General features: G+C 37.6%; 1 protein-coding gene across 1 annotated transcript in view; it reads right to left on the minus strand.

Annotated features, from left to right (window-relative positions):
* Nucleotides 1-7,712: 7,712 nt before the first annotated feature.
* The window catches only part of phex (phosphate regulating endopeptidase homolog, X-linked), an 18,822-nt gene continuing 11,928 nt past the window's right edge, over nucleotides 7,713-14,606 (minus strand). Inside the window, exons 13-22 of the mRNA XM_054622666.1 lie at nucleotides 13,950-14,027; nucleotides 13,490-13,593; nucleotides 13,329-13,387; nucleotides 12,840-12,894; nucleotides 11,449-11,516; nucleotides 11,220-11,350; nucleotides 10,865-10,930; nucleotides 10,415-10,519; nucleotides 9,504-9,580; nucleotides 7,713-9,326 (exon numbers count right to left, since the gene is read on the minus strand). Coding sequence (XP_054478641.1) covers nucleotides 9,224-9,326; nucleotides 9,504-9,580; nucleotides 10,415-10,519; nucleotides 10,865-10,930; nucleotides 11,220-11,350; nucleotides 11,449-11,516; nucleotides 12,840-12,894; nucleotides 13,329-13,387; nucleotides 13,490-13,593; nucleotides 13,950-14,027 — 846 coding nt within the window. The 3' untranslated portion in view covers nucleotides 7,713-9,223. The remainder of the gene's footprint in view (nucleotides 9,327-9,503; nucleotides 9,581-10,414; nucleotides 10,520-10,864; nucleotides 10,931-11,219; nucleotides 11,351-11,448; nucleotides 11,517-12,839; nucleotides 12,895-13,328; nucleotides 13,388-13,489; nucleotides 13,594-13,949; nucleotides 14,028-14,606) is intronic.

The following is a 14,606-nucleotide window of genomic DNA, read 5'->3' on the forward strand; positions in this document are numbered from 1 at the left end:
TATTTATAAGCAGAATCATTCAAACTGAAGAACATGAGATAACAAATGGGGAAGAAAGTGTCATGATATTTCACCCATCACTCCAAGAAACACATCGACATTCAATTCAAGATAAAGACTTCTAAAATAATTGAAAGGAAGCATGTAATGCTCATAATAAAACTACTGACTGACCAGAAGCTATTGACTGTTTTATCAAGGTCTTAACATGCACCTGTAACTGTGGGTCGATCAGCGTGCTGACAAAAACAGTATGCCCATTACGAATATTTCTTAAACAAAAAAAAAAAAACATCTGCGTGCATGTTCTAATCTGTTATTCAATTAAGCTTCAATTAGCCTTTAATCCCCATTACCAGTCCGGCGAGAGACGGGCAGCGAAAGAATGAATGAGTAAGTGTTTCCCCGGGGAGGAATGAGGAAGAGCAGAATGGAAAAATGAAAGACTGCCGAGATACAGGGGGCTCGGGGCAGTTTCTGATAACAAATGTACTAATTAGTGTCACTAAATGATTTATAGAAATCAGAATTGTGTGTGCGTGTGTGAGAGTAGGATTGAAAGAGGAAGGTGAAGTATTGGAGTCCTTTTGAAAGCATTGCCGTTTTTTCCCGAGGCTATTTTCTGCACCTACAGTGTTGAAGGGGGGGGGGGGTAAAACCCTCCTGGGGTTTAAAACTGGAGCCAACAAATACACACACGCACACACACACTTAGGCACGAGATTGACGGATGAGTGAAGCGGTATAGGCAGCTAAGAGGAGAGCACCTCTTATGACTTTACTTTGGACAGGCTGTCATTTTCGCGGGTGTCCGTATTTGGCCTCTGCGTCTCATTTGCTCTCCTGTTTGTCCATCTTCCCCTCCATCATTAATAAAGGGCAGCTTCTGAATTCAGACGCGGTTGTCACAAGGCTCCTCTCTCAACTCCTTCTCCTCCGAACCCGCCCACCATCCCATGTCTTCCACCCCTCCCATCCCCCAATCCATCTGTTTTGGTGGAGGCCATCCATTAATAAAGAGTCTGTCCCTCCATGTCTATTTCTCCTCCCTATGTATTATTTATTTATCCATCTATCTACAGATATGGTTAGTAGATATGGTTAGTAGATATGGTTAGTAGATATGGTCGACCGATCGGGACGCAGCAGATCCAACCTTCTTCTTGGGTGTAAACTGAGAAAAAGTAACTTGATTTCATCCAAATATGCAAGTTCTCTTCCAGATATGGAAACAAGACTTTTGAGATCATCGCTTTTTAATACCATCAATTTTATCATATTGTCACTTTTTATACATTAACCTACTGTTTAATCATCTGTTTACTCTAAATGTATTACTTCTTACACATTCATTAACTACATTCCTGTTTACGTTCAGGTTATTCATATTAAACTTACTGTACTCATATCTACCACGAATGAATATGAGTCCATTTAATACATACAAATATACGTTACCTTCTGAGAGCTAAGACTTTCATTGCAAATGACTGCCTCTCTGTAACTGTTGTGTCCATGACAACAAAAGGGATAACTTAAACATGCAATTAACTGAAGTTTATAATAAATGTGACTTTAATATTTAAATCAGAATACTGAAAACGTTCTGCCAACCACTTAATATCATTAAGCAGAGGCCGTAATTGGCAGCTCCTCTAAATTTAAATGAAGTTAATTTGCTGAGCGTTAAGGTGTTGCAGCAGCTGAGTCTCTTCAAATGCAGAAAACCTTCCTGATTACTGGAATTTTTACTCATAATGTGATGGTTGCAGTAAGTCAGAAAAAGCCTGTTAAAGTATTTCTGAAATGTTAATTGCTATAATTATCTACTCCCATTAAAACTTTTTAAACTGTGCATGAGCCCATTTAAGTTTCAAATCTCCACCTTTCAGACAGAAACATTTTACATAAACACCCTCCTTCAAATTGATCCAAATATACTTGATATGCATTTTTTACATCCTGCATTATCAATTGTTCTACTTGTCCGGTCTAACGTTAGTTTGTTATATAACAGGACTGTTTTCAAGGTGATTTATGTCGTTAAAGCTGCGGTGGGCAGAATATATTGACATCGGGTAAACATTCCATAAAACCTTTCAGCATTTTGTAATGCATGTGATCTGATAGAAAAATAGACTTTTGTACCTCCTCTTGGCTCTGTTTTCAGTCTTAAGAAAATCTAGCCTGTGACAGGAGACAATCAGGATCACACACTGGGGATGATATTTGAAATGAATGAAAAGTAGTCGTACAGGTTGCTGTATGAAGAATAACATTTGTATTCCACTCTTGATGAATTTTTGCCCAATAATGCCAAAAATAAACTGCCTCAAACAGCTTTAAGCATAAAGAATCATATAATTAGGTTTACTATAATACTCATCTGTTGTTGTGTTTCTGGACACCTGTTGAACATAAGTCCTTTTAGCTCCGTTTTTGGTCTCCACCAACTCTTGAGGGATATATTTAGCTATTTAGCATATAAATGCTCCACAATGTTGACCTCCTAGTTGCTAACTTTGTCCGTCCACCTCTCCAGCACTAGCATACAGTGTGGTTTTAAAATAAAAAATATTTTGAAAACTGGATTAATGATAGCAGTGAGTGAGGCAAAACTGGTAAAGTTGCACGACAGAAAACCATTTCTGAAAAGGCAAACCTTTCACTGAAAAAAATAAATAAGAGCTGCTTAAGCGACTGCAAAACGTTTGGTTAAAAAATAATTCAGATATAATATGGATCAATTCTTTTTTTTCACTTTACGAATGACCTCAACACCATCACCATCTGCTACTTATCCATTTATTCATCCTTATTTTTCCTCTCTGCTATTTCTGTCTGTGTATTTTCCGCATCCCCTCGGTGGTCAGCCGCATTCATAATTTCTAAATGTCATTTGGACATTAGCTCATGAGGCCAGGAAGGATGCTGTAAGCGGGGGGGTGATGGAAGAGGGAGGTCATAGGGAGGGGCATCGGAGGAGAGATACAGTTAAGTCATATTCATGGCCTCTTAGAGACTCAAAGATTTGATTACAGCTACAGGCCAGAAACAGAGAAGATAGATGCAGACGGACGCAGATAAAAAGCGTATCACATGACTCACATTGCCTCTCTTTCACATACACAATCGCAGGAGAAAGAGCCAGAAAAACAGATAAAGTGTGAGGCAGCTGAGAGCCACAAGCTTGAGGAAGAAAACCGGAGGAGGTCCGATGACTTCACCGACGCCTATGGAAAACCTGATTTGCTAAAAGGTCAGAGTGTGATATTCGATAAGAGCCATTTTCACCTGAAAGTCAAATTTAATCTGTGTGATTACTGGAGCCATCTGAAATCTGTACACGGCCTCAAAAGAAAGGCCCTGAAGGCATGTTTTCCCTGCTCTCTACTGGACAGAAACAGAACTGCATGACTGGGCAGCATTTTTCAGTGTGTCGTTTTCCTTGTCATTGAGTTTAAATGATAGTGATTTTGTCTGTTTTTCTGGACTGATTCACCTTCCCACTCACCTACCCTCAAGGAGAAGATGGAGGACATAAACGACAAGTGGTTTGCTTTGAGGTCTGAGTACCAGAGCACGTTTGAGCCTCTGACAGCAGAAATAGCTGCTGCCTTTTGAGCTGATGTTGGTTCAAACTGACATCCACTTGTTGGCCTTTTTCTGCTTGGTTTGACAAACCTGGATGGTTGAATCACATATCCAGGTGGTGATATAAACAGTATACTGTGTTATAGTCCCTTTTTTTTTCTTGAGATTCAATTGACAAACAGTTTGTTGATAAAATAACCACATTTGAATATCTGTTTGTGGCTAATATAGTGAAAGAATATATAATAAATCATGTTACTTAACCACACTGATGCAACAATCCTGGAAGTCCTTTATTATAAGTGCTGCTCATGGATTTGCTACATTGTTCACAGTAGCCAAATACAACCAAAAATGCTTAAAGGTTGCAAAATAGTGAAGCAAAATCTCCACAACTCTTATCTTTCCATTCCAGACATTATCATAACACTCACCTGTAGATAGGAGGAATTGGCTCCAGTAGATTTGCATTGTGTTGGGACATATTTTGATTAAAAATTGATTAAATGTGGAAAAAAGAAGGCACTGCACACTTATGGCCTATCTAATAATAGAGTAGACCTTCTTCGGGGAAAATGTTTGCCAAAAGAGAGTCCCAGATCTTATAATGACAGCAAATAAAGCAGACCTGTGCTTTGTCCTGGAGGTTACAAATACATAGGAAACTCTCAACTTAACCAGAAAACTGAGGATCACTCAATACAGGAGGCAAACAGAAGTAATGAAAGGAAAGGAAATATTGCAAAAACACAACACATGCACATATATAAAGTGCAGTTTCTACAACTCTCAAATAAATGAGTCGATAAGGTCGATATCAAAACCGGGTGTAGAATATTCCCCATTGAGGACTGTATGAGAGGTTTATGCTGATAATCAGGTATTATGATTAACACTATGGCCAGAAACTACACACTAAAAATAAAATATGTTCCATGTTTTATCAGTGTACAATAAAATATAATACATAGGGAGCAAATATCTATAACCTGATAAGAGTTAACACAATGTACAATCAATCTAACTTATCATAAATAACTCCAGCATCAAGGTAAAGTCAACATAAAAGTACTAAGATAAAACAAACTCACATTTCTATTCAGACAAACAATAGTTTCAGCACATCAGGTAAGGTAACACCTGAATGTATATAAACTCTGATCCAGCCGGGCTCCTCCCACTTCCTGCTCCTCCTCAGACAGCTCCGCCTCCAGACATGCTCCTCACATCACCTCCTACTAAACATTACATTACATTACAGTCATTTAGCAGACGCTTTTATCCAAAGCGACTTACAGTCAGTAGTATATTACATATCATTCACCCATTCACACACTGATGACAGGCTACCATGCAAGGTGCCACCATCAGACTCTAACTAACATTCATGCAACATCCAGTCCACACCGATGGCAAGCCTTCGGGAGCAACTTGGGGTTAAGTGTCTTGCCCAAGGACACATCGACTGCCGAAGCCGGGTATCGAACCACCGACCCTCTGATTGGAGAACTACCTTGCTCTCCACTACGCCACATCCTATGAAGCTCCTTTGACAAGTTCTTGTATCTGTACGCCCCCTTCTTTGGAGTTGTACATGTTCAACACTTTTAATAGCTTAAAAAGAAAAAGCTCAAAGAACATCTTCTAAATTGGTCGTCACGGTAACCACAAATTGCATCCAGCACTTTTTCTAGAGTGATTCTTGGGGTCAATCTATGCCCCATTGTGACTTGATTAACCAATATTTGCAGATCGGTGTGGTTTTGTTGTACGAGGCCTGGATCCAGGGGACAAATCAGCGGTTGAATCACCTTAGCTGTAATTTTCACACTGGCCACTTAAATAGATTTATCGCAGTTCAATGAAATAACGGCACAAAGTGAGGCAGTAGCTCATTATAAACTGCTCTAACTACACAGAGCTCCGATGGTAGCTGCAGGTATTGATTCTCCTATTGGGCTTTGAATAGCAGGGCTGACTGCATCAGATATACACTTACAAGGAGCCTGAATCTACTCAAATCACAGTTTCAAGTATTTTTTAAATATGTAAATTATCGTATTATCAGAATTTGGGGGGAATTTATGTTTTTCGTGAAAAATAAAAAAACTCAACTCCATTTATAGCTAAGTATTTTCCTACATCTTAAAACTGGAAACCATGGAAACAAGTCGGTACTGTTACTGATTTTGAACTTTGCCTTGGGGCGAATCACCTGGAATTACGTTAGGAGATAAAATCACGGCAGCGCAGAGCTTGCTAACAGTCAGTTAAAGGTATAGCTGGTCAACGGACCAAATTTATCGGTCGAAGTTCCTGAAAGTTAAACTAGATGTTTATGAAAATAGCTAACTTATATATAAGGTTTGTCCAATATTTTTTGCGGGAAAATCAGGTTTTAATTTAAATCAGACAAATGCTCAAAATGTATGTGAACAGATGGCAACATATTATTGTCTTTACTTTATTTCTTAGTTTCTTTTGTATTTTTTTATTCTAGGTACTAATCTTTCTAATATCGAACCAAAAAAATTTATTTAATTATTTGTTGTTATTTTTTTTACATTTCTAGTTACTGCTGCTTCGATTATTCTGGTATGGTTCATACACATAAAATACCTTTAAGTTGATGTTGTTCGAGTTGGTTAATGAAAATAAAAAAAATAAAATTACACAGCGATTTCATTGGAATTAATTAAATGTGCTGCGAAATGTTGCCATTTTAAACGACCAAGACTTACACATGTTGCCTATACAAAGTATAAGTATATAAAATAAAAATAAGAATAGTAATGAAATGACAAAAAAAAAGTGCAGGTTAACTCAAAATTAGGCAAAGCTCACACCAGAGTGAGATATGATAAGTAATGACTTTGTCTGTATTTATATAGAACTATAAAAGTATATAATCTAATAAAAACGGTCTAACAGTTTTACATAATATAGTGCAGTATAATATATTATGGGCTATAAAATATAGCCCAATATATGGTGAAATGTAGTAATATAATATAGCATAGCAAAAATACAGCAATAAAGCATACATTTAATTATAGTATAGTACAGTGTTAAAAACAACTCAGACTCAAACACCAGTCTGAATGTTAGAGGAGTAGTTTCAGCAAAGAAAGTAGAAAAGTGAACAACAGGTGTTTTATCTATTTATGCATCCGCGCTGGAATCTGCCATTGATGGGGCCGGATGCATGGTGTTGCTTACAAAACTAGTAACAAGGAAATCTGTCCTCGTTATCACCCATCTCACTTACTCACACCAACACACACACACACACACACACACACACACACACACACACATTCAGGTCACACGATACCACAATAGACCGGGGCTCCGGACTGGGTTTCTAATTGGTGTGTATAAATGAGAGTGCAGCCGGTGGAGCCACAGATACAAGTCATTAATGTTCCCCCTCCCCGCCGGGCCATGAAAGACGCACTGAAAGACACACATGCAAAACATGTACGCACTTGTGACATGTTCAAGTTGCCATGGGAACTGGTGAAATAATATGAAGGAGACATGATGTGTGTGATAGCAGGTCCCAGGGAAAATCAATAAAGGGACACTCAGATGCTACGCCAATCTTTTAATGTCTTCTGTCGTCCATCCATCATCACCCTCCATCCACTGTCTGCCACCTCACTCAGACTCTCTCTTTACACACACGTTTTCTGACTCACCTTATCAATCACGGCAAAGTTACGAGGTGGAGGGACAGCGTAATGTCTCAGACTTTTATTATAACCTCAAAAGAAAGAACCGAAAAGACCCGAACTGTGAACAATAAACGCATTTACTATAATGATGGAAAGGCAAAAATTCATCCCATTAAGTTACAATGAGGTAATAAATGAAGCAAAACAAATATAAATGAGCAAAAAATGAAAAGTGTTATCAGTTTCTTATTTCCACTGTGGAGTTTTTGATGTTTATAATTTAGCATTTCAAATTAAACCTTACTGGGTGACTAGAGTGATGCTAATGAAGGGTGAAAAGAAAAAAATGATTAGTAAATTGGCAAAAATAATTGTCAACAATGTTGGTTATTCAATTAAGTCATTTATTAAGAAAGAATAGATAATATTTGCTATTTTCAGCATTTCAAGTTGTGAGAATTTGCTGGTTTTACTGTTTTACATCAATGCAGACTGAATATCTTTTGGTTTTAAACATGGACAAACAAAAAAACACATTTGAGGACATCACATTGGGCCCTTTGAAAATTCTGATGGGCATGTTTTATTTTTTATGACATTTTTTCGACAAAAAAATGAATCGTAGAAATAATTAGTTGCAGCCTGACAATTTTTTCAACTGGGTCAAAACTATAAGAGTGCGTCAAGATGCTAAAAAACAAAAAGGGTACACAGATACATTTAAAATAAAATGGAAAAAAACAACATCTTCTGTTGACAATTATTTTAACTTCTAAATATAAACTTGAACATTGACTTCAGGAATTACAATCATGTGTTTTAATGATTACTCCTGATTTTTTAAAATATATATCCTTCACCTTTTCCTGACTAACTTGTAAAATCTGTGAAATGACCCCCTTTATTAGTGTGAGTGCACCTCAGCAGTGCAGTTCAGGAACAGAGAGGCAGAAAGTCAAATGGAGGGAGTGCATCTCGTAGTTTGAGTGTTTGTAATTCCGTGAGTTCATTTGCCTTGGGCTGAACTGCAGCAGAACAAATATAAATGTCTGACACAAGACGGAGATTGAAACAAAGTGGAACAGAAACCGAGACGAGACTGAGATGTATCAAAGGAGAGCACACACACACACACACACACACACACACACACACACACACACACACACACACACACACACACACACATCCTTAGTAGTTTAACCTCATTAAGTATTACAATTATTAACACTTCAACATCATTTTAATTGTTGAACTTCCCTACAAGTACAAAATTATGATAGAAGATTTCACAATCATTTGAAAAACTAAAAATGTAGTTTTAAAAATTTGGACGGTAAATATTCAACTTTTTGCATTTTCTGCTTATATTTATGCTCAAATATAATTAAATTTTGGGGCATTCATGGCTTCTAATGAATACATGCAGACATTGATCTGATATATTTCTGCTCACAGTTACCATAATATTCAGTGTTAGGTTCCTGTAAAAAAACAAAACAAGAAACTTGTCATTGTACCTTTACTTTAATATATACATTTTTAAGTCCCATTAGAAAACTTCTAGCATCATCATAGTCACACTTACAGTGCATAGAGGGCCGTTGATGTAAAAAGGGACAGCCTCTTTTTTCCAACATTTTCCTACAATCCATAAACTATGGTCCTTAACAAAATGGTTTCAGTCATAATTTATGCATGAAATGTACCTGTGGAAAAAGTAACAAATATGTTGCAGTAACAATATACAGTAGCCCATCAAAAAATGGCCTCAGTCTTTAACATTTCCCACTCTCACCCTAACATGAGTGTGTTTTCTGTGAGAAGAGAACTCATTTTTATTGTTCCCACATCATGTAAACTATATATGCTGAGTCAGGCTTTATCTGCCTTTTCAACAGACGTCTCGCTGACAGCTCCGGCCTGGTTCAGGGTCAAGCTGAGGTCAAAGGTCACCACACCCGGCAGGACTCTATGCCTCGGTTCATAACTGACGACTCGGGGCAGCTGAACGCTTTCCCAAACTCTTCGTAGTTGCTCATCGCTCCGATAACTCTGCAGGGCAACAGTGAAGGTAAAGGTCAGGTTGCTCAGGATTATGTGTGCATTCATCTGTGTGTGTGTGTGTGTGTGTGTGTGTGTGTGTGTGTGTGTGTGTGTGTGTGTGTGTGTGTGTGTGTGTGTGTGTGTGTGTGTGTGTGTGTGTGTGTGTGTGTGTGTGTGTGAGCTCACCTGTATTTGGGCGGACTGTGAGCTCCACTCTGGACCTGGTCCCTGGCTGCTTCTGGTCTGTATGAGTTACATCTCACCTACAGAGTATAGTGTATAGATTACTATGTGCTAATTTGGTGAAAGAAGTACTCAGACTTTTTTCTTTTACATAAATGTAGCAATACCACAGTGTAGAATTACTCCATAGCAAGTATGTTGTGCGATACCAAGGGAACAGTACACTAGCATTAGAATATAAATATGCTTCAAGTTCCCAAAAGTAAAAGTAGTCAAGCTGCAGTAATGTGTTCATCACTTTAATGTTTCAGCTTGTAAAGGTAGGGTTGTTTTTAAAGTCAATTAAAGCTGTCAAATAAATGTATTGGAGTAAAAAGTACAATATTTGCCTCTGAAAATGTACTGGAGTACAAGTATAAAGTGGCATACACATGAATTATTCATATAAAGTACCTCCAAATGATACTTGAGTATGGAATATGAGTTATTTCATTTCACATTCATATCCCCCTTTTTTTAACCACAAAAACAACTGATTTATGGAGTAATTTAATGTTGTAAAAGCTTCAGATTTTATAGTTGAGACAGAAACTGTTTTTAAATATTAATCCTACCAGTTTTAGATCTAAACCTCAACATTAAAGGTAGGGTTGGAAATCAATTTTATTTTCAGATTTTTGTTGAAAGTCAAATTTGGAAAAGAGTTGGCAACACTGGGCTGGGTTTTTCAATTGGATGATTTTTACAATCAAGTGTTCTCCGGCTAGTTTCTTGATATTATTAACCAAGTATCCACTCAGGGAAAACGCCAGTATATTCAGACAAGACAACAGTGAAGCACATAATTGCTCTTACTGGTTGAGGCGTGGAATTGGCAGAGCAGCAATAAATAGTTTCCGCATGCGTCTACTTACATGTGCGTAGCTCAGGAAGAACAGTTGGTTGTTGCTCAGACCGACTCCAGGCAGCCGAGGCTCCTCCACTCCACCTCTGCTCTCATCCACCCACCGCCTGTACGCCTGCACACAAACACAAAGAGAACGTTTGGGCTCCTTAACGTAACATGACGAGTTTTATGAATAGACTTTTCACACAAACTGTCACAGGTAACTAATAAATAAATCCTAAGCAAATTACAAGCTCAGATGCAGCCGTGAACGCAGGTGTAACTAATTAAAATCACATACCAAAATAATGAGAAGCACAAGGGGAAACTAATAAGAGCTTCCGTGCATTGATACTGGTATTCATGCTGGCACATTCACATGCAATAAATTCTTCATTTCGTCGAACCCTAATCTTTTTCTAGATCAAGAGGAGCTTTTGTTCATTTTGAAATTGTCATGTAAGAAAACACATCGTACCCTAAAAGCCTCTCTGATTCCTCCATTGTCTGCTACGTTTTCTGCCAGAGTCCTCTTTCCCCGCACCTACAGAACAAAACATCCACAACGCACATAGTTATTCCTTCAACAATTATTAACACAGTTAACTCTGGATCGAAACGACCTCGTCCTGACTCTGAGCTATGCACCCCTTACTTTTTGTAAAACATTAAACAAGTTAAAAACAGAAATTCACTGAAAATAAAGAAGCCTGTAAGGTGTAAAACTGGCAGGTACAGATATTCTTCACTCAATTGTTATTTAAATGTTTTAAGGGAATTCTTTTTGAGCTGATTCTACTGTTTTTGTAAATTCTGTAGATTCAATGCCTTACGTTTAGGTCTGCCTCCTGCCAGTGGTAGCCGTTATACTGCACCATCATACACTGGATCTTCTCATTGAAGGCCGTTATAGACGAGTTGGTCCACCATTGGCCCAGGTTGCCATTTTTGTCGTACCTTCGACCTGTTCATGAAAGAATCAGACACAAAAAGCCATGTTTGAAATCTCTGACTTCATATTGTGGTTGTTTTCTGACGTTATTCTTGGCGTTCAGTATTTACCGTTATTGTCAAAGCCGTGTGTGAACTCATGTCCTACTATCACTCCGATGGCACCATAACTTAGAGACCTGGAAACAGACAACAAAGGGATGAACTTCATTCGTTCACGTTTAATACAACTAAATCAAATTGGGATACCAATGCCAATAGCTGCCATTTCTTACTGGAATGTGTCATGTTAGCTTGCTACCTGACAGGCTACGACGTTTGGTGAATACAGTTACTGTAAGAACAGGTGCCACATAAATGTTTAAACAGTTTCTTCACTGGTTTCCAGTTAGAAGCTTTATTTCTGGATACTAAAATGTCCATAATTAAGCTACCATGGTTTCTATTTTTAGGAATGTCATTGACAGTATTGATTAACTCACAGCATGGTGCCATTAAAAGCTTTGCTTGAATTTACATTTGAACACACATTTACATTTGAAATTACACGGCTTCATGAAGAATAAACAGCACGAAAATGCAAAATACTAGCCTGCGAATGTTTTGTATTGAAGCTATTTATATTGGCAACAATGTGAATTGCAACATTTGCAACACTTTTCCAATAAAAGGTTGGAATATATTTGCACAGGCAGAGGATCAACTAAAGATCGTTTTGACACAGAGCAGCATATGGCAGTCTGTAAAGGTTAAATTGTTGTAAAGCCTTAAGCTACTGTAAGATATTTTATTAAGTTTCCTTTTTGCAAAAATGCTCAGAGTGGATTTGAGTTCCCTCTGGTAAAAAGTTACAGAGAGTATATGTCTAGGGCTTTTATTGTGAAAGGTAAGAACAGAAGAAGTGGATCTGATCTGTGCTGCCTTTGTTAAGGTTGAAAGGAGTAATAAAGTTTGCTGTCCTGGCTCTGACTCTGGAGCCTCCCTGTTGTGTTACCTATAGTGTACATTTTGAATATGTCCATTCGCACAACCTGATTGGTTGATGCCTTTATTTTCAGTGCCAAAGCTCAGAGAAATCTACCTTTTTACAAAAATCAATGACCTTGTTTTTTCGCTACATAATATTCAGGTACTGACATAAAGCAAAAGTTCAAAAAAATATATTGATGTGCAAATGAATTAACGCCCCCGGTGTTTAAAGGCGTTTAGGGTTTAATATTTTCACTGTATGAAAGCATAGGACTCTGTTAAAAAACTGATTTAAAAATTGAACTTGAACTTTTTAATAAACGTATGATTTATGAGCTGTAATTTCATGATCTGTGGAGCACGAGGTATTAAATCATTCCGTTTGTCCACAGGCCTTACTACCACAGTTCTTCTTTGTGGCTCATGTCAGAATGATTATTTCAGAGCTCCACATTGCTCCTGAGTAAAAAGCATGAGGTGGCCTTTTTCTCTTTGGTCTGTAAGTAGAGCGTGTAACATTTCTTTAATCTCACCTCGGATACTCTCTTCCCCAAAAGAAGGGTTTTTGAAGCTCTCCAGCGGGAAATCCTTAAGGAGAAGATGAAAATAGTTTTTTTTGTCTGTGTGTCTTTGGCCCTGTCCAGACAGGATACGTTTACTGCAGAAGGTCGGGTAATTATTTTTTGTGAGGTTATTTGTGATTAAAAAGCCTGATCTCAGGGGAGAAACTATTAAAAAACAGATCACATTTTACCTGTTTGAGAAAGCACATGTCCTCTCTGTCAGTTTTAGTTTGTTTTTAATGCAAATTCCCAATTATTTCTGACATTGAAATGCCAACTCAGCCATTTTACAGGAACAACAATCCCCCCCGAAAAAATGTTTCCACGGCAGATGCTTAATTGAAATCACCGAGGTGCAGTGTAGCGTCATCCTGTCTGGACAGAGCTTCAGAAGTCAACAACTTCTGTATAATTAAACTGAATATTGCTCTCAGTAATCAATCATATGTTGTATCTTACTGATTTGATTCGTGGAGGAACTGTAGAAGGCGTTCACAGTCGTTGGGTTTGTGAACCACCTGCAACCCAAACACACACACACACATACACACATTATGGCATGTTAACCAGGAAGTAAAACACAAAATCTCAAGTGGACAGATATAAGTCCTGCCACTCACTCCGTACGCGGGACGCTCTTTCTGAGCCAGGCGATGTCAGATTGGGCGATAAACTTCAACGTTTGCAGCACATTCCCGTAGTAGTCCTTCTCACTGAACTTGAGCTAAAACATACACAAATACAGACACACACTGTTAATTCACTTTTCAAAAAATAACCACAAACTTACATACCATCAGGAAAGGAAAGTTAACTTGAAATTTAAATTTAAATATTAAAAATATATATATAACTTCGTGTTCTTATCAAAAGCCACCGCATCTTAGACAAACTGGTGAGAATCACACAGTCCATGCATCACTAGATGAAAGCAAATGAAAATCATGAATAAATTATAACTTTAAAAAACAATGAAGCCTATTTTTAAGCATACCTATTTCAGTTGAACATTTTTAATTCTGCTCCCAAGTTGAACCCCTGCTATTCTTAAGAACTGGCTTTCAGCAGTGCTGTACAAACCTGCTTTAAATCTTCATTGAGGTAGGTGTCGTTCAGAATAAACTCGGGATAACCAACTTTAGCCAGGACTGCATGAGCCTTGAGAGAGCGAGACAAAAAAGTGAATGTGATGAAAAGTTTAGATTTTTACATAACCATAAAAATGTAGTTGAATAGGAACACATTTTGTTACAAGCAATAAAGAGTGAGAGTCATGGCCACGATGCCCTCCCAAAAAATTACTTTTTCACATAAGAGATAATAAAGAGAGCCAGTTGGAAAAATTTAAATTATACAATTATGTCAGATCTTTGTAAGTCTAACAGTAAAGAAAACTCAAGGTGGACCTGATTTGTTTAAACCTTTTCAATATTGTCGTCTTAACAAATTTGGTGGATGAGGAGGAATTTGGAGAAAAGTACACTATGAAAGGAACATTTCAAAAGTCAAAATAGTCCTCAGTGTACAAAGGTAGTAAAATGAAGTACGGCACTGCTGGGACAAAGAAAACAAGGTCTTTCATTAAAAAAATTGTGAGATGAAGCAGAATCCACAAACCTCAAAGTCAGATTCTCCTTTTATTCAGATTTAAAGCTGAAGTAAATAATGTTTATATTAAGAATACATTAAATGACTCACAGCTCTACTGAGCTTTCTTGCATTTTGCTCATTGTTTGG

Source organism: Anoplopoma fimbria, chromosome 21, assembly GCF_027596085.1.
Source record: "Anoplopoma fimbria isolate UVic2021 breed Golden Eagle Sablefish chromosome 21, Afim_UVic_2022, whole genome shotgun sequence".
In the NCBI taxonomy this organism is placed as follows: Eukaryota; Metazoa; Chordata; class Actinopteri; order Perciformes; family Anoplopomatidae; genus Anoplopoma; species Anoplopoma fimbria.